The sequence below is a fragment of the Rhopalosiphum maidis genome, chromosome 1, assembly GCF_003676215.2.
Source record: "Rhopalosiphum maidis isolate BTI-1 chromosome 1, ASM367621v3, whole genome shotgun sequence".
Taxonomy (NCBI): domain Eukaryota; kingdom Metazoa; phylum Arthropoda; class Insecta; order Hemiptera; family Aphididae; genus Rhopalosiphum; species Rhopalosiphum maidis.
In genome coordinates, this window is record NC_040877.1 from 55,556,686 (window position 1) to 55,583,689 (window position 27,004).

At 28.8% G+C, this 27,004-nt stretch overlaps 1 protein-coding gene across 1 annotated transcript in view; it reads left to right on the forward strand.

The window, feature by feature from the left end:
• The first annotated feature begins 7,097 nt into the window (after positions 1–7,097).
• The window catches only part of LOC113550406 (bromodomain-containing protein DDB_G0280777), a 38,204-nt gene continuing 18,297 nt past the window's right edge, over positions 7,098–27,004 (forward strand). The window contains exons 1-2 of the mRNA XM_026952229.1: positions 7,098–7,348; positions 13,998–14,110. Coding sequence (XP_026808030.1) covers positions 14,021–14,110 — 90 coding nt within the window. The 5' untranslated portion in view covers positions 7,098–7,348; positions 13,998–14,020. The remainder of the gene's footprint in view (positions 7,349–13,997; positions 14,111–27,004) is intronic.

The window sequence follows — 27,004 nt, forward strand, 5'->3', positions numbered from 1 at the left end:
GTATTAATGTACTTCTTATTATTTTACATTTTAAAAATAATTTATAATGTTTATTAGTGTTCAAAAAATAGGTTAATGGAGTGCATTAATTTTTTTTTTATGTATATTTGATTATTTGTTTATATTTTTGATAGTTATGACAGTCGACAGGTAACCTTACCATATTGGGTGTACCTACTCGTGTGGGGGTCAGTATTATAGAGTATATAACTATATTTTATTATTACACTAAACATTAGTATATTTACTATTTAGGCATATTGTGAATTATAGGATAATATATTAATATCATGTTTTGTGTTTAAATTGTTTTTTTTTCATTTATTATAACTTAAAATGTTTCAAAACACTGTGTGTTATTTCAATAAAATTGTTTATATATACATATAATATAATGCATATTGAATATAGTATATTTCTACCTACATAATATAAACAAATTAAAAATATAAGTACCTAATAAAATATTTGAAGAGCGAAGGCACAACAACAATAAATAAAGTGAACATTTTGTTAAGAATTGCATTTGTTATAGGTGATTTGTGCTTATATTATATTTCTTCAATTATTCGTGGTTATTTACTTATTTAGTTGTTTTTCCGATTGTCTAACAATTTAAGAAAATTAAAAATAGCATTATAATTAAGACTTTAAATTACAAACTTGGTTAACTGACGACTGTTACAATTAATGAATTTGATAATCTTTCTATTTTGCTTCTAAAAATTACACATTGTACATATTTATTATAGTAAAATGTAAAACCAAATACCAATTTCTATGTACAGTAAGTAATGTTAAACTGGTTAGTCTATGTTCAGCGGTAGCGTTTCACAGATAGTTCTTAATAATTTCTAAGAAGAAAATGTCCTGTTGGGTGTTGCATGCGGTTAACACCAGTAAGTCATCAAAACTTTTATTAAAAATGAAATATTTGGAAAAAAGTTTCGGTACGGTAAGTTTTGAAACATGTGTTCTTATTTGAGGGACATGGATTCGTGGCTAAAAATTCGAGTGGTCTCACATCTGAGAGCTAGAAATGCCGGGTGGTGCTTGACCACAGTACCCCATTCAGTAATTGCGTCTAAACACCACGCCACTATATATTGTAATTGTAACTGTTTGAGATGTTATGTTAAAGCATTAATTATATTTTGTAATATTTTTATCTATACTGTTATAAAAACCGTTTGGCGTTAATTAATAAATATATATATATATACAAATAAATAAAAAAAATATTAAAAAAATGAGGTTAAGTTACTAAGTTTGTGTAATGCAAAAAAATTTTGATGAAGATTGAACCTTTAAACACCCCCCTCCCCTGGTATGGCCTTGTGGACATCTATTTTAATCTTAATTTAAAAATAATGATAAAATGACGACAAAAAACGCACTTACACTATAGTATAGTGATGATGATAATGATGATTGAATGATATCTGTTCAAAAACCGATTTTTTAACCGAATTGAATTGTATTTTTGTGTGTGTATATCATATATGTATGAATTTCTTTTTTTAATATTTTTATATATATTTAAATATGTATTATTAAAATATTAAAATTATTATATAATTCAAACATTAAATAACAATATTATAATTTAATTTAACTTAGCGCATATTTTTTCTTTTTACACAATTACCCTTTATAAGAATTTAAAAAAATTACCCCTTTTAAATGTGGACTCATTTAAATAGCAGAAGAAATTTCGGTAATCAAGAGTGTCCGCTATTCAGAGATGTCACTGTATATAATTATATGGCATAACAAATAATAATAACTAATATTAATATTATAGTATAAAATTGTGCTTTTATTAATATGAGACTTTCTAATTTCTATACGTATATTAAAAAATGTATTTGATTCGTTAAAATCTATTTTTAGTTTTAAATTATGTTTAGGAACAATATTTTTGGATTTAATTATATTTTGCCTTTACTTAACACTTATTTATATAAAATCAGAAAATATTTGTACTTTATTTTAAAACAATATAATATATTTTTACTCTCAATATCTGTAAACATGAAGAATAAATTCAATTTATTGAATACGATACAGATTTGTTCTCAAATTACATTCATGACAACATTTAACAATTCAATTATATGACCTTCGTTCTTCATATCATATTTCAAGACTTCATGACAATGTTGGATATTATTAATATTATTTTATTACATATCTCTAAAAAGAAAATTCTAATACTTAATACATTTTTTTATTACTTGAAAATCTTAACGTGTTTATTAAGTTATTCATCGAAACCTTTTATAATAATTAGATCTTGTGTGCAAATAGACTGTAGCAATTGGATATACACGAATCACGATAACTTGAATTTTTTTTATTCCCTTAGAAATACAAATTATATATAAATTAATATAAATTCGAGTTAGATATCTCGAATAATACATATCTCGAAGCGAATTTTTATCTCTTTTAAACTTCAAGTTATCGTGACTCGACTGTAATTTATTTTGAGTGGTCTTAGAAACAAATAAACATATTTCTGTTGATTCATAACCAAGAAATAAAAACATGAAATTATTGGTTGCATATTTTTGTATATTAAGTAATTTTGATGATATTTGTTATTTTTGTATTTTAGCGCTAATTATTAGGTATCATTGTCATTTCAAAAAATTCGTGGAAATTGCTGTATAGTTGGTGTCAAGTGTATCTCGTCATTGAATTGATCACTGTAATAGATATGTGTTAAATTTAAATTCAATGATAGATCATATTATCAAAATTCATAGGTTAAAATCAGGTTAAAAAAGGGGGAGGGGTACATCAGAAGAAAGACACAATAAACTATTACGAGGGGAGATACTGGATGGCTAAATGGGTGCATAAAAAGCGTGTAAGATAAAGGCTACTGGTCACTTGTGCAACGTCTCGCGACCAGTCACGCAAGCGCACGAGTGTCGCTGAAGCATTTGCCCGGGAGCGCGATTCGACAACTATAATGACGGTAGACGAGTCACGACAACTTCGGCTTCAGGAGCGACGGCCGATGGCGATGGGTTAATGCGCGATATGATACGCATCGACGGTGCAGATAATATGATGACGACTCTGGCGACGAACAGCGAAGACCGAAACGCACGGGGAACGAATAAATGATGCCGCAAAATCGGCGACAACCGGATGCGTGACTTGGCGCGTCGTGGTCCTGCTCGTACTCTCCGTAGATTTCGTGCTGGCGGTTCCGTCGGTCCCGTCTGCACCCAGTGTGCTGGCCGAAGTCGCGCGCAGCCTGACCCTGAAACTTTGAGTTTCGCAGGTCCGGCGTAGCTGACGTCTGTGTTCTTAGTAATACAATCATCACTCATCTTGTGCGCATCAAAGTCTCCATCGCCGTCGCAAAGAGTCGCAATATACGCCGCGTCGATGATGGTACTACAGCGGTTGAGGCGGAGTCGTTGCCTTCGCCGGTACAGGCTAACCACCGTGTCGTCATCGTTGTCATCGTCCGTCGTTCCGCCAAAGCTGCCAGAGTCCGCCGTGCCACCACAGGGCCGATCGCATCGGCCACCGAGCATTCTACTCCAGCAAACCCCCGTCGCACTATTTTATATCGAATTCCTGGTGAAACGATATTCATTCAATCACCTCGAAGGCTTCTACATACCAGAATCGAGTTACACTGGCAGCTAGTAATTGTATAAAAGAGGTAAAATATGTTTTAAAATTTAATTGCAATTAACTATGAATGCTTTATTATTAAATTGAAAATTCAAATATAATTTATGGTTAAAATAGTATTAAGCCGTCGTGAAGATTAAAAACAGGAATTACAATAAAAGTAAAGATAGGAATTTAAAAAGGTATAAGTAATATTTTAAAAAAGAGTGATGTGTACAATATACTTTGTACAGAGATTAAAAACGTATTAAATAACAATTTAAGTTTTTAGGTTTTTTCTCCAGAACAATTTGAATAATATCATACAGAATATTTTGTTCTTTCTGTGGTTTTTAGATACAAGCACTTATATTAGATACATATTAATTTTAATTTTGAAATGTTTAACATTAATTTTTATTTTTATTATAGTTTTTTGTAGTTTTTTTTTTTGTTATTTGTGTAGGTAGTACTATACAAATTATTAGGCAACTCTTAATTCTATTTTAAATGTTACTTGACAAAAAACACTTATTTTTAATGGAATATGTATATAACAGATTATTTATTAAAACAGACCTATTACCTACCATGTACCAGTGTATACTATGAACGAGTGTTCAAATTTATTTATTTTTATTTTTTTAAAATAGTGATGGTAATTTCTTTCAAGGTAACCCTTAAAACATTATTATTATTATTATTATTAGGAGATACATTACAAACCATCGCTTAGCATCGCACACGATAGTATTTTCTTTGACACTACAAGTGGTATTTATAAACATCTATTTGAATGATCAAATTTTGTTTTTGACTACAACTGACAAGACATATCAAGATTTTATAAACTAACGTGATGAAAAAAATATGGCCATTGAACACGCAACATTCTATATATTTTGATTAGAGAAAATGCAGTAATTACAATAACATAGAATTACATTCCTATGTATTTTTTTTTATAAAATATATGAGGTTATGTTCTAAAAATTAATGTAGCCCTTTTCTTATGATTCCGTTGACTGTAAACTACATACCTATTAACTACTTGTGCAATTTTGCGCCTTATATATGCATATGTTTGATATTTCTTGAAATATTATAAGTATGTAATGTGTCCTAGATTCTACAGAGTCTAATATAATGGTTATAACATAATAGTGCTACATAGTATAATATTTTAATAGGTAGGTATCTATATAGTTACATACAGTATTCGTGTTATTAGTGATTATTATTATTTATTATTATAAGTTATATATAAATAATATATATGATGGAGTGGCGGTGGAATGAAATCTGTGTGACGTGTAATAGTTATGTTTGATTAATATTTAAATTGAGACCACTACAGTGCAAATATGTGCGTAAGTACGTTTATAGAATGATAGGGGGCCGCATAATCTAGTTGCGGTCATAGGAATTAATCAAATAGTATGTCTTATATGTTTCCTAAACTAGAAACTGTATTGAACCATATACTTATATAGGTACGGTATATACTTTATCTATAAATTGATACACATATACGTTTAATATTGTACCGTAGTCTTACTCTGTAAAAGAATGTAATATATTTACGAAAATACAGGATCTTTCGATATATTTATCTTCAATTTCAAATTGATGTATCTATATTTTACACTCAATCTACGGTGTAGGTAAAATACATAAATATATTCAGTATGGTAGAATTGGTCAGCTTCCATTTCGCTGCCGTTTAAAACGAATTTATTTCGTCGAATTTATTTTTCGAGTAGCTTAATATAACTTATAAGTTACAAATTACATACTAATTAATTATATTAATGTATAATGTATTTATGTACGATTGCATACGTCGTTATTAGGTACTTTTTAAAGTTACAAATAAAAAAAATTGAAAATTGCATAATAAAAATAATCATTTAATAAATTAAAAAAAGTTTTTTTGAACTAGTTAAAATTATTCGTTGTGTTAACATTGTCCAAATAATCAATTCATTTCATCTGCGGAGGGTCGTTTGTCACTCTTTCCTTAGGACAGAAAATTATCTATTTGAACTTAGTGTATTTATTGTAAATTTTTTTAACTTGTTTACCACGTTGGAGAAGTTTCATGTTATCCTCAATTTTCAAAATTCAGATAGTATATATAAGTATTAAGATCGCTTCAAATGATAAATATTTCACTGCGTCTATTTATCACTTTATAAATCACAAATTCATAATCATGTTTTAATACAAAACTAATTTGAGAATTATATGGCGAAACGATCGGTAGAAATAACATCAAGCATGATGATGATATTATAGAATAGGGATGAGCAACTGGCGATGCCGATCCGCGTACCATTTTTAACTGGCCCGTGCTACATTTAAAATTACTTTATAAAAATATATTTATAAAATCGATATAATGTTTATCGTAAAATGTAGATGTATGAATAATTATCTAGTATTGAACTATTAATAAATGAGTTTCTCATCCCTGTTAAAGAATATAGAAAGCGTTGATTTTTTTATCAACTCATTCAGTAGTTATTATGTGGCAAATAGTGATACTATATTGATTGAATATTACTTTTTCTTTATACTCCTTAATCTTTACATGCCAATAATATGTTAATTATTGAAGGACTTATTATTTTTTGCAATAAATACCTGTAGCTTTTATGAAAATATACGTCTTTGTATATATAAAATATAAACAGCCATCATAAATATTCTCTGTTCTAAGCATCATTTTTCTGTATACAAGAAGATATCTTTCGATATCACTTTGTCATTTTATTATGGTTTACTAGAATATCGCATTCGTGTTATTTTCTGTGATTATTTGAAATACTATGAAACTTTATAAGTGTTACAACTTATAACCGATTACCCGATCAAGATTCAATCCAGTTTAATCTAAAATATATGTACTTTTATACGTCCGGTACTTATACATAACTTGAAAAAGTTACTTTTAGAATGTAAAAAAATTGACTAACGACACCAAATGGCCAAATAAAAGTTTGGCGGTGATCGATGTACGATTAACAGAGACGGTGGCGGTATGTAGATCGATACCTTTCGAAAAGTGTTGTGTACGTACTTCCTACCTAATACCTATACATCGTAATAGGTTATAATATGTAATATACTTAAAACGAGTGTAAAATTACTTTACTGTTGTTCATGGATTTTAGGTCATCAAAGCATCAGTAGGTTGGTTTAATATATGTATAGCCGTAGATTATGTACCTGGTACACCTAATAATAACAATCGTCTTTAACACCGTCGTACGTCGTCGTCGTCACAGCGACGGCGGCGGTGGTGGCGGTGGCAGCAGGTAGTAAGTAGTAACCTCGTAGTTGAAACGAGTTCAGCCTTCTACCGCTCACGGACTGCACTGCCGCCGCACCATCCCCACCAAACAACCAAGCCGGTAAGCGCGCGACGTTCGCCACGTTCAGTCGGAGACCGTACATCATGTCGTGTGTACGTAACGTCTGTTTATGTGTCGTCGTACGAATGCCGCTCGAAAGTTTTACCGCCTCAACGCTATAACAATTTTACAGTGCTTACTAGACTACATTTTATATGCATTATTATTATACCTTTATATATAAATATCATTTTCGCGTGTGTGATGAAAATTGTGATCTAATTGGAATATCACCCGCCATAGAAACATTGTCTATCGTCGTTCCAGAAATCATGGTTTACCAGCATTGACGAGTGAGTATATTTGATACTGTATAATCTATATAAATATCAAACTTATAACTAAGAAGGATGTAATATGGATATAAATATAGTCGTTTTAAGATAGATGTGCTTTCAAAGGTTTTTTTTCCGAAACGAAGAAAGGGACAGCTAGCAAAGTCCGTACTGTAGAAAGCTGTGATTTCTGAGTGATGCATTTTTCATTGTCGAGATTCGATTAACTCAGATCAACGAATCTACCCTGCAGACAATAATATCTCTATAATATAGGTTAGTCAGAGCGGCGAAACATCGATGTAATATCTAATTATACCTAATATAATGTCAATCCACCGAGGGTTCGCTAAACGTAACGCGATCCGCGTGGTGGTCATGCACTCTTTCCTGTATTAGTTTCTCTCAAAGTACTTCAATTACCACTTGTTTACCCGAAACTTATCGTTCAAGACGGTTCCATTTGTAACTCAAGCAGAAAATTGTTTTAAATGATTGGAATACTATAATATATTGGTCGATATTGGTGTACATAGTTTCAAATACCCCTGCTATAAAACTATATTATATATAGATCGTTGATGGACGGTAGTCAATAACTATTCGCAAACCCACAAAGGTTTTATATCATTATAATTACCTCTGATAATAATTTATAGCATTGTGCTCGAAATGTCGTTATATCATTAATAAATCTCAACAACTAATACCGAAACAAACGAATCAATTTTATAAATTGTTTTCTACGCATTTATGTTTTTATATGTATATACCTACTTATAACCAGTCGTCTCAATTAACAATTTCAGTGACTACAGCTGTTTAACGTGAATGAAATAATTAACATTTTGCGGTGCACAATAATTACACAAATTATCCGGGTTGAATTGATGCGTTTTTGTTAAACATTTAAATATATTTGTACAGTTAGATAAGTACTATATTGAAATTTCCTATAAAGTTCTGGCGAAAAAACAATTAGATATTTTAGACCTTTGTATAAAGTATTGACGTTTTGTATATTCAATAGTTTTCCCCACATGGGTATATACTAAATATTATTTAGTAGTTGTACCTGATATATCTATGTTATCTATTAAACGATACACCTACTAATTAATATGATGATTAAATTATAAACACAGGACTATTCATAAAGTTGGAGTTATGTAAGTATTCGACTTCAGTTGTTTACTGAGCACAGTTCCTAAGCAGTTTTCTACTTAAGCAAAATTTTCTTTTAGTTTCAATGTCTTTCTATCACAATTTAAGTACATTGTGCGTGAACTGTGAAGTATTCAAAAGAAAATAGTGCAGGATGCGCGTTTATTATATTCGGTTTTTATAAAGAAGTAATAAGTATAGTACTCCATTATACTATTAAATACTACGCGTATATTATGTTTTTCGCTAAAGTATGGTGGAAAGTAAAATTATTGTAACATGTCAGACACAGCAGGATATCCTAAAAAATACATAGACGTATGCTTCTTACGTGATTTTATGAAAAACTACCCTGACTAATGTGATACACTATTATTACCTCTACCGGCTATAAAGAATACCTACAATGGGGGTACCTGTTCAGGATTTTGTTTCCAGGATTATAATAATAATTTTTAATACAGTTCATCCAGTGTTCAGTCACGTAAGTTCAAATATCACGTTTTGAAAATACTCAACAATAATTTACGTTCACCAGAATTCTAGATTATAAGATATACGATTGATTTGTTGTCTGTTCAACTGTAAATGTTTGTATAATGTAAAAACACCATGCCGTATTATTGAGCAAGTAAAAAAAAAAAATCAGATACTATTTACTATAGGATCATTTCAATTTGTTTTTATATTATGTTCTTAAATAATTTTATAATAATATCATTATATCTATCATATTTTTTTCTGGTAACACAGAAGTTCAAATTATGAAATATTTGTATTTTGTATATTTATATATACTTCTTTTGATTTTATAAAGTATTATGTAGTGATAGATTCATAGATTTATAAAACAAGCGTATTTACAGTTTTGATTAACAGCTAAAAACAACTACTCTTAATCAATACAACATATAAAAATACAAAAAACATTATATACCTACCTAGATATAAATATCTGAAATCGTTTTCGTCTCAGCTATTTATTCCTATGATTTGTGGTTGGTCGTGTTATAGGCATTATTGTTGACTGCTCATAGCAATAACTAATAGAGAATATTGTGTTTCTTTATAATAAATTAGTGTATAATATATTATCATTATCTTGGAAAATAAATTAGTACCGTTTGATCAAAGTCAGTCCGTTCATGTATATGTCATTTCATTAGAAGACCATTCTTTGTTCGTTAATATCATTTAAATGACTGTAAAACGAACAGCTTTAAATTACTGGGTTTTAATTTAAAATCTTGTTTTATACTAATGTTCCTGTAGTAAATTGAATACATTCATTTTTTCATTTTAAATGGTTACTATTGGATTTTAAAGTGTCGGGGTGACGTATTATTGACCTCAAGGATCAAATGATTTTTCGATCATTTTTAGCATATGATTTGTAATTTGTATAGAAGGTGACAGACAAAATAGTAATAATAGCGTTCATAATTCACATTTTGTGATGCCTGTACGAAGAAATGTTCTATACATTTTACTACGTGTTTTCATATAATGTTATGTCAGTACGTTAGAGTGAAACCTTATGTAGTTACTCGTAAAATCAAGATATGAAAATATAGCTATCGTCGTGTATGTATTCGTATGTGCTACTTGCATAATCCATTCCGTTTCTTGGTGTGCGGAGTGGCTGTATAGATCTCCAGGCGATGTTGAGGCCGCATTTTTTAATGTAGGTCGTCCTATCCTCGATTTCGCCAAACCGTCCGCCGGATTTAATAGTCTATGAATTATCAATGTTTATCAATTTCGAGTATTATTTACATTATAGATATTAAACACAAATATTTAGAGGTAAAAATGTGATAAATTGCCGTATACAAGTACATGTTTAGTGTTTACAATTACAAGTATCTATGGACTATGGATGACCAGTACATACCAATTAGGTACTGGATATCCATTTACATTGAAAATGTAAACATGTATATATTATGATTGCACAGCCTAACATTTTGAGTATTTAAAAAGTTTCAAAAACAATTTCTTTTTTTTAATTTATATTAACCAATTAAACTATTAGATATTTGGGTAATTTTAATTTTTATATTTATAACTTTAATTTTATTGTGTACCTAATATTTTATAATCTTAATTGGGAACACATATCTAAATAAATAGATTATATTATTTATCATTTATTATATCATAAATATAAATATATACGCACTGTTACATTGTTAACATCGATAAATAATAATAAAAAAAATAATTACTAGTAATTTTAAATTACTAGGTACATAACAAAATAGTTTAATCAGTTATCTACTATAAATAACAACAATCATGATATTTTTTGTAAAGGGTTGAATTCACACGGATTTTTTATACATAAATTATAAAATATTAGTTAGATTTTGATCAATTTATTTAGTTTGTATACAATATATATATATATATATATATAGGTAGACAAGTAGTGTATTAGTAATTTATTTCACATTAATTTTAATACACTCTATTAATATTTATATCCTTAATTTGATGATTAAATTGCTTAAAATAATAGTGTTATAACTATGAGAAATAAGAAATGTAAATTAAAAATTAATTGTTATGGCTATATCTCATAAATTAAACCTACTGTAACTTTTTAGTCTTTATAACATGCACTTTTATAATACTTAGATACCAAAATAAGTAAATCATTTAACAAATAATATTATAAATTAATAATTTATTATTTGAAAAAATATAATCACTTCCAGGATGATTAAATAACCTACTTAGTGATTAAATGGTTTTCCTATTATGAAACAATTTTTATCTAATATGGACATAGCATTGTATAGTATTGTATTGTAAATAATAAGCCTTGGAAATTATTTTTTCATTAGACACAAAGTTAAAATCAAATTATTGTGATAGGTAGTTTGTATGATATAATAAATGAACCGTGTATGATACTAAATAATATTTTGGATAATATAATGCTATAAAATATATTATTTTATTCAAACAATTTTTAAGACGCAGATTTCAAGTATTGTACGTTTGTAGTTCTTATATGAATTCTGTTTGAATTGTTTAAAATATGTTTTAATTTAGGTATTTGCTTGGATATTTTTCTTTGCACATGTTAGCTAATTTTTAGTTTGTGAATATTTAACACACCTGATTTTAATGTTAACGGACTGTTGCGTGACACTAACGTCCATCTAGCGAAACTAATAAGTAATGAGGCTATCCAGACTTCAGAGTACCTATATGGGCTACGGATGAGCAAATACAAAAACAAATAAATTAACGAAAAAAATCATTCAAAATACCGTCATCATATCCGTTAATATTTTATTGTATCAGTAAAAATTAATGAAAAAGGAATGTTGTAAATATAATGTATTGCAAATAAACGACTTGAACGATGATTTCTATCTTCTTATGAGTTGTGTAATTCATATGTTTTAATTTAATATTATTTACGAGTACAAAAGTCTTAAACAATAAACATTAACTGATGTAGACTTAATAAAATAATGTTATATTAATATTAATATTATATTATGTATATGATATTGAAAGTTGAAACTATATTATTGTTTATGCACATTTTCCACGATATTATATAGCATCGTATACTATAACGGCGTCTTCGGACGGATTGTCATTCCGCATCATTATATAAAGACGTGTAAACATTGGTGAACACAATCTGTTCCGGTTCATTGTTCGTTTATTGTTTATGAAAATGTGATCATGCATTTTTATAACTGGTTTTTTTAGAAATTTTTAAGTGAATTTATTCCATTTTTCGCACATAGACACAGTTCTAAAAACATAAGTAAATATAAAACGTTATAGTATTTTCAAAACATTACAAATAAAGTTGTGAAATTTATTGTAGTATTCGCATTACCATCACATATCTTTCTATTCTTTTAGATTTAAATTTCTTATAAATAGTTTTTTTTAAATAAAAATTAATTCTAGGAAAATTGTAATTTATGAATCTTTATGAATTAAATTAAATCATCTTGTTTTGTTAAACTTTATTAAAAATATAATATCTACATACCGGTTATTCTATTATTTCGTTAGTCTTAATCGCCAATTAATAAAACGATAACTGTATGGTGGTGTATTAGTGTTTTTATGTATTTGCGTAAACGAAGTGAGTTACATATCCATTTATCATTATTTTACAACTGGTTTAGTTAACCAAAATCATGCATTTTAATGAAATTTAATTTAAATTTAATTCAGCACAAGCCAAATCTAGTGTAATTATGAAACCTGTTTTTCTTAGTTTCTTATATACATCTATATATATCGTTTCAAATAAAATCATTTTATTTCGAAACTAAAAATTGTCCACAAAATGATTGTTATTTGATGTCTAATTGTGACTGGAACATATTTTAACAAGGGCGACAAAAGAGTAAAGATACAATAACTGTCAAATTAAAAAAGTTTTTGCCGTGTCATTAAATAACTAGTTCATAATATTAAAAAGGGAGACAATTATTTTTTTCGACGCGCTTACATCTTAATCAGAATTTTGTTCAGATCAAGATAAGTTTATAAGACGTAAAACAGTACTTAAAAACATAGTTTTAGTAATGTATTGTATTCTAGTATTTATATATACAGTTCAGATATTATTGTATAGGTATTTTAGTATTAATATAAAACAAATCATTTATAGTATTTCTATAATAACCGAAAATTATTGTTTAAAATAAATTTTTAACTAAAAATATCCACAAAACCTAAAATATTTATATATATAAAAAAAAAAAATAGGTACAACACCGTATACTAGTGGTATTGGTCGTTTAATTTCCATAACCAAGACGTGTCCCGCGTTTTCAAGCATGCACCATCATCAGTAGTCTCTAACAGTCCATATACTCCCATTCACAGTCTTTAAAAAAGAATTCTAGTCCCGATAACACCAGCATAAGAATCATGTTTTTAAAATAAATAACAATAACTCCATAAAAATAAGCGGGCGTACGCGATGTCTTTGTGTATTGTCTTTAGTAGGAAAAACATAGGTGTTGCATAGGCTATAGGGTATTAAATATTGACATTATTTATTCCGAACACAACCTTAACGAAATACGTTTGTACTCGTACGTCGTATAAGTACAGCAGTTTATTTTTGTAGTTTTCAAATGCATAATTTTCTTATTTATTACCTATATAACCGACTACCATACTTCCATCTATAAAAACGATATAGAAAATTACGTATTAATTTACATTGGCTTACATTATGGAATTAGCGTTCAAAGCTAGAATTCTTCTGTGGGTAATGACACTAGCACGAATATATATATATATAGATACATTGGTATTTGACAATAGACTGCAAAGAGTATGTTGTAATTATTTAGTTATTGTATTCACATAAATTCCTTGGTTAGAAAATAGCCATGATTTATATGCGTTTTACAAAGATGATGTGAATCATTATTGCTCAATACTCGTTAATAACAAACCGTGATGTTGTTATAATTATACCTTATAAAATCGTTTATATTCACAGGAAATCAGGAAATAACGACAAAAATGCCGCCTTCCAGAGATTCGATGGCCTACACCAAAGGTCTACTTAATGAACCGGGACAAAATAATTGTTTTCTGAATAGCGCTGTACAGGTAAGAATTTACTAAAAAAAATGTATTTAAATATTATTTTAATAGAATAAATGTATAATCTATTATACTAGGTATCTAGGATTATTTCTAAAAATGTATTCGATTAAGAAATTCGAGTATTACCATTTACTCTAAATTATACTATTTTGTTTTAGTCAAATCTCATTGGTAACTTAAAAAATAATTTTCAACTGGGTTTTTTAATAAATTGTTTGTCAAATATTATAAATTATTTACTAAATAGTTGCTTAAGAGTGATTGGAATTTAAAAATTATATATGTAAAATGTAGACCTCGAAGACCTGCCAAGAACACTCAATATTAATTCTTTGCTATTATTTTATTCAACAAATCACAATGTCTAGCTATAAATTGCTAGTATATATTTATATATAGTTCACGCTATATTATGGCTAAAACATATGTGTTTTTATCGTCGTATGTCATTCGTGCAAAACGTTAAAGTTATTATTATTGCATCTATAATTTGTTCGGTCGCCAGATGTTCATTTGCCAATAACTACGATTACATACGCATATACTTGCGCAATGCGTATATCAAACAAATAGCTTAATATACTATACATTTTTTTAGGAAACAGGAAAGTATATATAATATATTTAAAATTAGTGTTTTTTATTACTAACCTCAAAGTAGATATTTAGTAGGAATAGTAAAACTAACTGCTAAACCTGTGAATAGAAGGATGTTCTCATGTGGTCATTATACAAATACAATACGGTTGCCGGAAGTAGAATAACGTATCTCATATATACCTATACATACTTATATGAAATATATTCCGGTTATTTTGCTTTGGGATTGAGAAAAAATAGTTGAATGAAACAGACTCATTTCACTTTGATAACAAAATCGCTGTTGGCCGCGTATAATAATTATAAACTGATAGCCGCTGAAATAGTTGTACAGATGTGCCCATATGAAATTAGGTGTTGTATTAATAACGCCTGAGATAAACCAGTTGATGCTAGAATAGGCATACTGCTAAAGGAAATTATTTGTAGAATACTCTATAGCTATAGTCAATGATTAACTGAGTATCACATTTTCGTTTTATGTATTTAGTTTTTGCAGCTCAGTAGTGTTGTATTTCATTAGATTAATTACTTATTGAATTGATAACAACTATTAAGTATCAATTTTAAAATTTAAAATATAGAATTCTATTTAAAGAATTATACTATTTTTTTAAAAAAACTTTTCAAATAATTTTAACTGTTAAATATCAATATTATATTTTCAATATAATGCATAAAACATGAAAATACATTGGGATTAGTTATGTGAAAATAAATTAATAAACAATTTTTGATGATTAAAATTATTATAAAAAAATAAGCCAGACATAATGTAATGTACTAAAGCTCAGTTGTAAAGTATTATAATTATTATTGATATTCAGGGATAATGACAGTGGGTGTTGATTGATTGTTGTAAAATCTTAATAGACCATTCTACTCTACATATTTTTGTTTTAAGAAGGACAATTTAATATACATTAGTATCAGTAGTACCACATCATAATATCATATAATATATACAATATATTATACAACTATAATAAGCGATATTAATTTATATACTGCATTACATGGGAATGATACAGCCATACAGGCGTCTTATCCTTCAAAAGATAACGTAAAAATTATGTATAACCATTGCACTCGTGTCTTTATAGTATATATTCTAAAATATAGTGTTTGAGGTATGACAAATAACTGGATAAGGTTTAATATATTAAAATTTTTTTCAGTATTTTTAGTTTTATTTTTACATAACTACAATAAGTCATATAATTATCGTCATTTTTAAAAGAAAAATACTATAAAAAATATAATTCACTGAGGATCAAGAACTCAGCTAATATACACACTATTCCATTTACGTGTATGGTGTATTAATGGGTATAAATGATAAATCTATAAAGTATAAATTATCACAATTCGCCTGTATATTTTTTGTAAATTAAAAGAATTAAAATTAATTGTGTTTCGATCCTCTCTTCGAATTTTGATAACCTGTCTAATTAAACTAACTAATCTAGATAATATTTTTACTCCCCAGGGCAAATTATATAAAAAAAAAGTTTAGATCACTTGTAACTTGTGTTTAATATGTTAATTCTACTATATTATAAAACATAATACGTATCTTATTTCTTATATGTATACCTATACTATATATTATATATACGAAATAGCAAAGTAAAAAAAATATATTCATAATAATAACACAAGCCAGCAACTTCACAAGGAGCTGAGGGCGTGGCATGAGGTAAATTTACAACTATCTATATAAACGTGTAGTCTGTAATACTATGTATTAAAATATGTTACGCATATTTCATACTGCGTACCTATACTACACACACTTGATATAATAAATTCTGAGTTTTTCGTGTCTATGCGTATACGTGTGCTGTTTTGCAAATTTAATGGTGGGCAAGTGTCCAGTGGAAGTAGGTACCTACATTTTTGATTGATGCATAGCGTTCTTATAATTCGTAAGTTGTTGCCGTATCCAAATGGGCACGCCTGAATACGGTTCTAAGCGCGTGTATTGATGAGTTTTGGTCATTGAAAAAATATCGTAATAAGAAAAAAAAATTATAATTAGTTTTTGCAATTGATTATAAATGGTAGATGTCCGAGAGCAAAAAAAGTGTCAAAAATAATGAAAATTAAAATAAGGTATAGTATAGGTACCATAATATAAGTAACGCATAAATGCAAAATCATTCCTGATAGTTTTTATATTATTTAAAAATTAAGGTATAATAAATTAAATTGAAACATACTGTAATTAATTACCAACCGATTTTGAATCCGTAGGTATTGTGTTGAGATTTAAACTTTTTCATAAATATTATTAATAACGTTAATAGTGTACAGGTGCATAATAATGTTATGTGCATTGTGCAGAATTATGTTTATTAAAACAAACATTAAATACGAGTCGCATGACGTGTTAAAATAACATCTGTGTATGAATAAACATACTTATTGAAGCGTAATAATATAGGTACTGCTGTGTAAAATAAATTGCAATAATTGCGTATAATTTTTTTTTGTACGTCATGTTTACGTTTAAATTTTGAGCTGTGATGAATACAATAAATACTTGAAATTCAAAAAAATTATTAGGTGCATAGCAATACTATACTTACACAATTAAAAATAAAGCATAGGCTATTAAATTATTTAAATGTTTGTAAAACTTTTGTTTTTAATAATGCAAATTATTTATTTGTATGACTTCAAATTTATACAAATGTACCTATAGCAAGTAAATATAAATACAAGTAAATAGGTTTTTAATTTTTAAACATAATATAATATATTATACTTACTTTATTTTTATGGTGCTTTGAGTAATATACGCATAGATGATAATATAATTAATGTATAGTATGTGTTTGTATTATTTAATTTTTAAATAAGTAGCAATGAATGTTTGAAACTTCAACTTAAATCATATATTATTAATATTTTGCTGGCTTAAAAAATATTTTTTTGAAAAAGATATGGTTTAAATTATTTTATTCTGATAAATTCAATAATGCAATGGTCGTAACCTAGTTACCTAAAACTTTTTCTAAAAAAAATCATTGTGGTTGACACGGCATTGCACGATGAGTTATTTTTCGGGCGACATGCAGGAAGTAGGAAACACGGTTCGGTGGTTCCGGCTCACTGGGGGACGGCGAGGTGTAATCCCTAGGGTGGAATGACGTGACAATTGGCCGTTTATTTTGCTAACGATTTTGTTTTGAAAAATAAAATAAAATAATAACAACGATGATAAAACGCAACGAAGAGTGGAAATCATAAATAGATACATCTCCTAATAGACATGTGCTACAGGTGAAGTGGTGGTTAGCAACTATTGAGTATTATAGCTTGCAGGTAATCCAAATTTCGACTTACGACTAATGTTCCGGCGTGTGCGCACGCTAACAATGGTGTGCCAAGGAAACAGAAATTAATTTTCTCGTAGGAAAACGTAAGGGTTTCAAGGTGGAAATATAATATATTAGTATATAGTGCGTATTTGAAGGGCCCCGTGGGAATAGTTTACCAACCGAAACCGTATTCATCATGTATGAGAACCCACGCTCATTACTTTATTTTTACTCACCATATAGTTTATTAGCTATAATAATTAATAATATGTTGTTATTCTATATTTTTGTGTTTATATACGTAGTCCATTTTTTTCATTCGATGTCAACCTATACACAATCAAGTGGTTTTCAATAGCAAGAAGGGGTAGTTTTGTTTTATTATGTGTGACTATACATTATACTTACATCACTACATCAGTATGTTATATAACTTTGGTGCGTGCCGAAGTGTTTCGTCTTCAATATAAACAAATCTACGCTAGACGACCATTTTTAACATCTCTATAACCCAATGGCTAATATAATAACCATAAACATTTCGTAATTAATGAGCCATACCAAATTTATATCTTCAACGATTTTAAATAATGGTTATATTCACTTATTCAATTATCGTTTAAGAAATTTATAGGCATATGTATATACTTAATATACAACTTTTTTTTTTACTCTTTTTAGTTATAATTGTATAAAGTGTTCCTCAAAATATTCAAAATGTATAATATAATTTGATATTTTCTAATCATAAATAATTCATAAAGAATTAAATCTTTTACAATAAATTGTACGTAGCACGATAACTATTATTGAAGTGTTTGATATTTATTGCTAAAACAATACGTAAACACGTATACTACTATACTATACTTAATTAAAATGTAACTCACGGTTATGATGTGATTTGGTATATAGATTATTATGATAATTCATTTGATTGTTTGTCTTACATTGAAATATTCTATATAAACAGTTATGAAATATTTCGTATAAAGTTATTGCTATTCTGTTTAACGCTTTAAATATTCACAAACTTTTTTAGAAACTCATTTTTTTATTTATTAAAATAAATAAAAATAGGCAAAAATAGGCAAAAATTATTATTTTATGCATTTTTTTGTATATACTTATTAATTTACGTGACAATAAAACACCAATAATCATCACATGTTTATGTGTACATTCAATAAAATTAAACGCATGTGACTATATTGTAGAATACTGGAATATAATCAAAATTTCAAAATATTTGTTATAATTTTTTTATGTCTAATAATATGGATATAAAATTAACTTATAGTAATACTATATTATTATGGTCCAAAAAAAATATGTAATAAATATTATTTGTTATTGTAAACATAAATGATGTTTTATAAATTATAAGCCAACAATTGTTTCAACTTAAAATCATATTACATATTTGTGGGATGTTGTGTAGTTTAGTGTATGCTACTGGTTTTGGTATACTTTCTATAACCCGTTATGTGAGTTAAAACAGTGAATTATAGTGGGCTGTAGAATTATACTTGAATAAATGTAGGTTGTAATTTTCCCAAACTTAAGTAATGTATACAAACTTATACATGTTGTAGATATCTAAAATTTAATTTAGTTTCGATTACTTAAGTATAGTATATACTTATCAATTATACAAATGAAATAATCATTAATTTTTAAATAAAATCGTGTTTAAACTTTTGCGAATTTGTAAATATATATGTATAGGTATATTATTATATAGCTGCTATATTGTGGTATTATGTTATGTATAAATTAAGATAAATTATCGTTTCGATAAAATGATGAAAGTAATTTTTATTAATTCAAATATGATACATCTTATTAGTTATTTCTTATTTTATTTATTCAAAATTAATTGGACGAGAACTAATTTTATATTTATATGACATTTAAGTATTAAAATAAATATAATAATTAAAAAACAAACTCCCTTCAGTCACCTACACAAATTGGACAGAAAGTCTTAATAACCACAAGAAAGCAAAAGCATAAATACATAATTATACCAACTGCAATTTGCTTTTTTAAGTATGAGAAACATCTACAACAGGTGTATTATCTTATCTATTGTTCACAAGGTTCGCTCGCACATATATTAACCCGGGAAAAAGTGTCTTCACTAAAAGTCCCACCTGTATCCTTGGCTGTGTGTAAAGCAAGCTACCGATGCGTAACACCCTGCGTGTAACTCTTAATCGTTTCCTGTGTATTCATTAATACCGACATTTATTTTTCTCTTTTTCTTCTTAAAACTCGCACATCCATATCGAATCACTGTACAATCTTTTTAGTGATATATCGAATTAAAAACGAGATTATCTTGTTTTTGTTATCCATTTCCAGTCAAATACAGTATTTTCTTTGTAAGGTTCGATCTGCACACGGCTGATATTATTTGCATCTTAAACTGGTTTTACCAACGCGCACGTCTTATGACGCAGGTCAAGCTAGTGTTCAGCTCGTGCCATGCTGAGGTCAAATAAACAACCCGGGCCTCGCCTATAATATATACAACCTATTCTTGGTGTAATTTCCAGTCTCCTAAACAGCAGCAATAGTTTTTATTTTATTTATTTCATTTAAATATACAACCAAGTTCAAAAATATTTGTGAATTTCATTTTTTACGATTTATTAGATTGTTTACCATTTTATGAATTTCCATATAATTTGCACCATATTAAATGTATGATACATTTATTATAAATCAGGACTTTATAAAACGACCTATCGCTGTTCATAAAAAAGTTAAAAGAAGTTTTGGATACGCATTTATTTTATAAAACCATTATAAATTATTAGTCCTACATCGTACTTGAAAGAATGTCATAGAATAGACTGTAAAAGTTTATTAATAGAAGACAATCAAAATTGAATAGTGGTAGAATCGTTTTGAATAATAGTTGCTCAAAATTAAGACAGATGAGGTATAAAATTGTTTTGGAGTCGTGAACCTCAGCATCCGGATTTTAAAAAGAGAGTGAGACAGACTTGAACGCGTGATGGAATGATAGTGGTCATCGAGGTCGAATCCACTGCATTCGGATGTGTTTAGTACGTGTTCGTATTGAAATCGATCATAATTGTGTAATTCAACGCCTAGATCGTTAGTATCAGTTTCTATATGATTCTATATAAATATTTGGTCCTATAATATCACTAACATGTTCGGGAAAAAATCATTTTGAGGTTTAATGACGCTCATAGTATAAATGTGTATTTAATTTTGCCTAATCTACCTTGAATTCCGTATGAACTAAGAGCATATTATAATATATAATGCGTTTGCGATTGATTTCGATTAAAATAGGAGAGGGGCAGCGCTTAACCCAGATTAGAAAATGATTGTTGTTTTGTATTCATATGAATATTCGCGCTGGGTATGCTATAGGCCCCGCTCATACAAGAGAAAGGCCGTAACTGGCGGTACAGTCGGTACAAGCTTGAAGAACAGTAAATATGTTACTGTCATATACGCAACCTTGGAATTATACTCGACATATGAAATAGATAACCAAATGACTACCATAATAATTCAGTCTGAAGTTTGTACATATCATATTTATAATGAGTATGTGCGTTTTATAAACCCAAATTGCGTGTTAAGATACTAGATACGTATATGTATCAAGAATAATACCGGCTGGCTTCGTTAAATAACCACGCGATCAGTTGTTGAAATCGATTCTGGATATATTTTTTTTTTGTTTTTTTCTTTCATTGCCTTTGCCTTGGAAGTTGGAAACATATTTTATTATTACTTGTGGTTTCGCCCGTTATTTGAAATCGGAAACCCTAAGCGTGCCTTGAAGCCGATGCATTTAATGTAGGTATATATGCTGTATATTATTGTACATGTATATAGCAGAGGGTCGAATGCTGTCCATATGTTACTCATATATATATATATAAGTGCATGTATGTGGTGTGTGTGCGCGCACATTATGCAGGTGTGTTTAACAAAAAGTATGAAAGAGGGTTCCTTGGAGTTATTATATTAGACCAGCGTGAAATGGTTTTCAGGCATCAACTACCTGTGTTTGCTAAAATAAATAAGGGTGGAACAAGACTGGGTTGTATCTGGGTGAGTTTTTCTTGTGTTTGGATAAAATACTACATTTCTTGCCAAACAATTATGTGATCGATATCTGATTGTATCTACTTTAACAATAATACTGATTGTTATCAAAAACTACTTTCTTATAATTTTCAATTATTATCTTATTTTGTTTGCATAATAAAAAATAAAAATAAATGTTTAATCTGTATTTAATGTTAGACAAATAGGTATTTCTATTCAATAATTTAATTTACATAAACTATTAAAACTACATATAGACTGGCAGACTGCTAAACATTTCCATCGATTGAGTTTATAAATAAATTGAAAATAAATATATATATATATACACGATATATATAATATATATTGTATATATATTAACTTCATCTCGAAAACACTATATTGTAATCACCGGTTACGTTAATATGGAAACTATCCACATTTTTTGATAGTTAATGGTATACTTATATATTATATATAATATGTATACTTCTTTTACAGAATTATACGCTCCCTATAAATATGTGCGTGTTTAGAACCAAAGTCTCGTTGGCTATTATTTGTTCGGTCTCATAATTACAAAATAGTACGCTGTTTATACATTTCTCATTACATAAATACTATGAGACTGTCTTATATTTTTGTCGTACAAGAAACGCCACAATTTCGTGATGAATGGAGATTTAGAGCGGTGGAAATAACTACGCATTAATATAGTATTATTTCATCCTCGATTGCGTGTGTGTAGCTACGATAGACGAACATATAATTAATTTTTGATAATATTAGCATAATTTTATGATTCGACGATTGCTGTAAAAAACTGTATCATTATAGATATAATATTAGAAATGAGGATGACGTTAGTGGTAATGGAATAGTATTATATACTTATATATATATTTAGAGAGAGAGAGAGAGAGAAAGAGAATCGTCCGTATTCAGTAGTAATATACAATTTATCATATGTATAATATGGTCTCCATCTACTGCCAAACGCTTGCTACATTCTACTCCCGTCGAGCAGAATAAAACATTTAATTTTTTTTCCTGGGAGTGTTAACTGCGGACTATGGCGACTTTTCCCGGTATTCGTGGACAAACAGACAATGAAATAGTGGCGTCTAAACATAAAAACGTTCGAGGTGTGGTGTCAATCGCGAATGTGTATGGATAATATTTTAATATTAGGTATAACACTGTCCCGCCGGACGTCGCTTATCATTGTACGTATCGTATGTAGCGGCGTCAGGTCGTTTGGCGCCCGTGAAATGCTGACGCCGAGGAGTGGTTGCAGTATTGTCCGACGAATAGTTTGCCCTTTACTCTTTTCTTTTTTGTCGACAACCACATAACTATTAAGTATTGAGTATCTATAAATGGGAAATTAAATAACTATAAAATATCGTCATATGTATGATCATACATTATAAATAATAATAATAATATTCATCGTATACTCTACGATAACTAATCCCGTTTCGCTAGTGTGCCGACTGCCGAGGCTATTTTTTGACACTAATGGTTTCTAACGCAGCCCGTTTTGGACACTTTAATGCTCGTCGTTACTCGTTTGGGGACCAAAAATGTAATGATTCGTGACATGTTTGGTTAGGTTGACGCCTAAGGGCTTAAGTCTATAATATTATAATATATTAAGGCAGTAAAAAGTATGAAGTTGTTCGCTTCTATATTCAAATCGTATTGATTTATTTTTAAATCTGTTTATACGTTTTAATCCTTCGAATTATTCTTTTGTTGTTAAACACAGTTTCCATCTAAAACGGTTAAAAAAACCAATCATGCGCGGGGCCCTGCAAATGAGTTATTAATGTTATAATATTAAATGTAGATATTAATATATTAATTATAAGAGCCCTATCGTTGTATTAAAATAATTGTCGAAGTAAGTGCTCAAACAGTCTAAGACTTTTTCGGAATGTATTATAATCAAACCACTTGTTCTTGTTTCATTGTTAAATATTATAAACGCACGCGTGCGTAGTTCAACCTGTTGCAGCCATTTACCCGCAACAGCGATTGCGTTGGTAATCCGATATCATAAAATTATCATCGACATCAGATAGAGTAAAATAGTAAATACACGCGTAGAATTATGTATTCGTATCGTGCGTATATTATGTTTATTAAACGATTATGATTTAGTAAAAAAAAAAGATCTTAATTGAGAAATGCCGGTCGCATACGTGTATTATAGATATATAGGAATAGGATAAACTACAGCACGCGACCAGTTTCCTAGTAATAAGGATATATAATAAAATATGTATACAGTGTTTATAACGTGTACCCGCCAATAGTGTACTGGCCTGTGCCCTGTAGCACGCTTCGCTCATTTTGGATTTATGAACGTCCATTACGAATGCGCTGACAACTAATACACGACTAAGACGAGGTATATAATATTATTATACTACTCAATAGTAATACAAGAGAATTGTTATGATTACAAGATTAAGCGCACAATAACATTTCGACTCTGAGGCCATTAACGCGAATGACAGATCAGTCGTTCGACGTCGTGCGGCGGCGAACCGGACCACTTATTTATTATTATGTTCGTGATTTTTTGTTCTTTGTTTTCGCTCAGTAACAATATTATCGAAACGAGTTTAGGTACCAAACACCACTCTTCCACCGACGTCTCTTAGGACTTCTATCTTGTCCTGCGTCATCGTATGTCCCTCGTCGGGGGTGGTTAAATTGAATAAAATAAAATAATGTTTAATAATCTATTATATAGAGTTATATATGTATATATACGTGAACATACGAGAGTGGTCAATGCAAATTTATAATGTCAAAACTCAATTTAAAAGAAAGAAACAATCGTGTTTCCCATCACAGTTTTAACATATAATATACAACGCTTATGCCAGTATACAGCACTTATAATTTATTATGTTTTTTAAATATACGAGTAAACACTAGGTACTGTTTAATGTATTTGTATATTTGTATATGTTCACCTCGACATTTATACGACCGTATAAAGATTGGAAATGGACCGCGTTTCGCACTATGTTGTTTGGCAATAAAAAACGCATATAACATAATAATAATATGGTAATTTATAAAAAGTGACGGTAATGAATATTGCTAGCAGGCATATATATGGAAATATTTACTCATAATCGTTGTGTTGCCATGAAGAAATTTAATAAAAATAAACGGTATTTCCAGATTAATATTTTTGTTATAAAATTGATAAATCGTTGTGTTTATCCAAAGCACTAGTATATACTGCAGCATACTTAAAAATATATTCACTTTTACTTCATGGATATACTTTTCGTAATATAACTATAGTTTTAAAATGTTAAATTAACTGTATTATTCTTTACTTGGAATGTATTATGAATATTTTAATACTAGAAAAAATGTTTAATATAAAATATATATTATGTGGGAAGATTTTATAGATAGGATTTGTAAAATAAATTTAATTAATTAAATAAATTCACTCCATTGCATTTTTTAATAGTTTATATAGTTTATTAAGTACGTATACAAAATCAAAACATACCAACATACCAGCTATATTATTATTTTATCTGTCCTACAAACAAAATCTAATTTTTAATATTCTTATTTTACTCTAATATTGTCAAGCTATCACAATAACATACTTATACATTATTCAAAGTTTCACCAAAATTGTTGATTGACACCAATAAATCATAAATATAAAATTTAAAAAGCTATATTTTTATGGGAGAAAAAATGTTAATTTTATAGTATAATCATTGTTTGAAAAAAATAATTAAAAATGAAAACAATTAAAACTAGTATAATGAAAATTATTAGAAAGTTATAAAAATACAAAAAGATTATGGTGTTATGCAAGGAAAGTCGCGTTGAAAGCCAGCAGCCGTTTGGCCAGGCAAAATTGATGGAATAAAGGATTTTGAATACAATTTTGATTGCGACCTAAATATACTATAATGTACTAGGTAATTAGTTTTATATCGTATACCTACTAACTAGAATAATAATTGTCCTTTTACAAGTCGAATTTTGAGGTCGATATATTAATATTGTGCATAATAATTATAACAAACCTTCAAATTAATTTTTTCACTAAGAACAATCTATTCTTTTGTTTACACAGTTTCACACATACGTTGGTATTACGAATATGCCGGGGTATGCGACAATAATAATTAAATACAATCACTACATTATAATGTAGCATGATACAGACGCTCGTTGTTTATATTTTTATATAATATAGGTCCCCACGTCGTGTTCTACCCATTGACCTTCTGTGGCGACGTTTACGTTTGTATAATATAAAGTCGAGTTTTATCGAATCACAATATACAGTATACACATTATATAGTAATAACTCTATAGTAGGTATGATATACATTATTATTATATTATTATTTATATTTCAATATATGCATTTCGAGAGTGCGTGTATAACGAAAATTTCTTTTCATCGCGCACGCGGCGACTGTTTAAAACACGAGAACAAGGCGTATATATATTATACTATACAGTGTCTTTTGTTAGGAAATTAGTCTGAGGAGTAATTAAGGAGCTCCGAAGACACGTGCGGCAGTGGCACCGAACGCTGTTGACGTCCACCGTCGGCGTCTCCTCTCCTGCTCTCGATCTTCAGTCCGACGACTCCGAATCTATTCGCTTCAATCCTTTCGTATGTCCACTATTATAACAAGAAACCGGTTTTCCTTTCGTAAACCGTGTACTTACGACGACGATGGTGGCAAGGCGCGCACCCGCGCGTGCAGTGCGTATACACGAGCTCGCGCGCGCCACTCACGCTCCTCACGTCAGAATCGGGATAGAGATTAACAGTATACTTGGGTATTATAATTCACTCGATGGTATATTAACC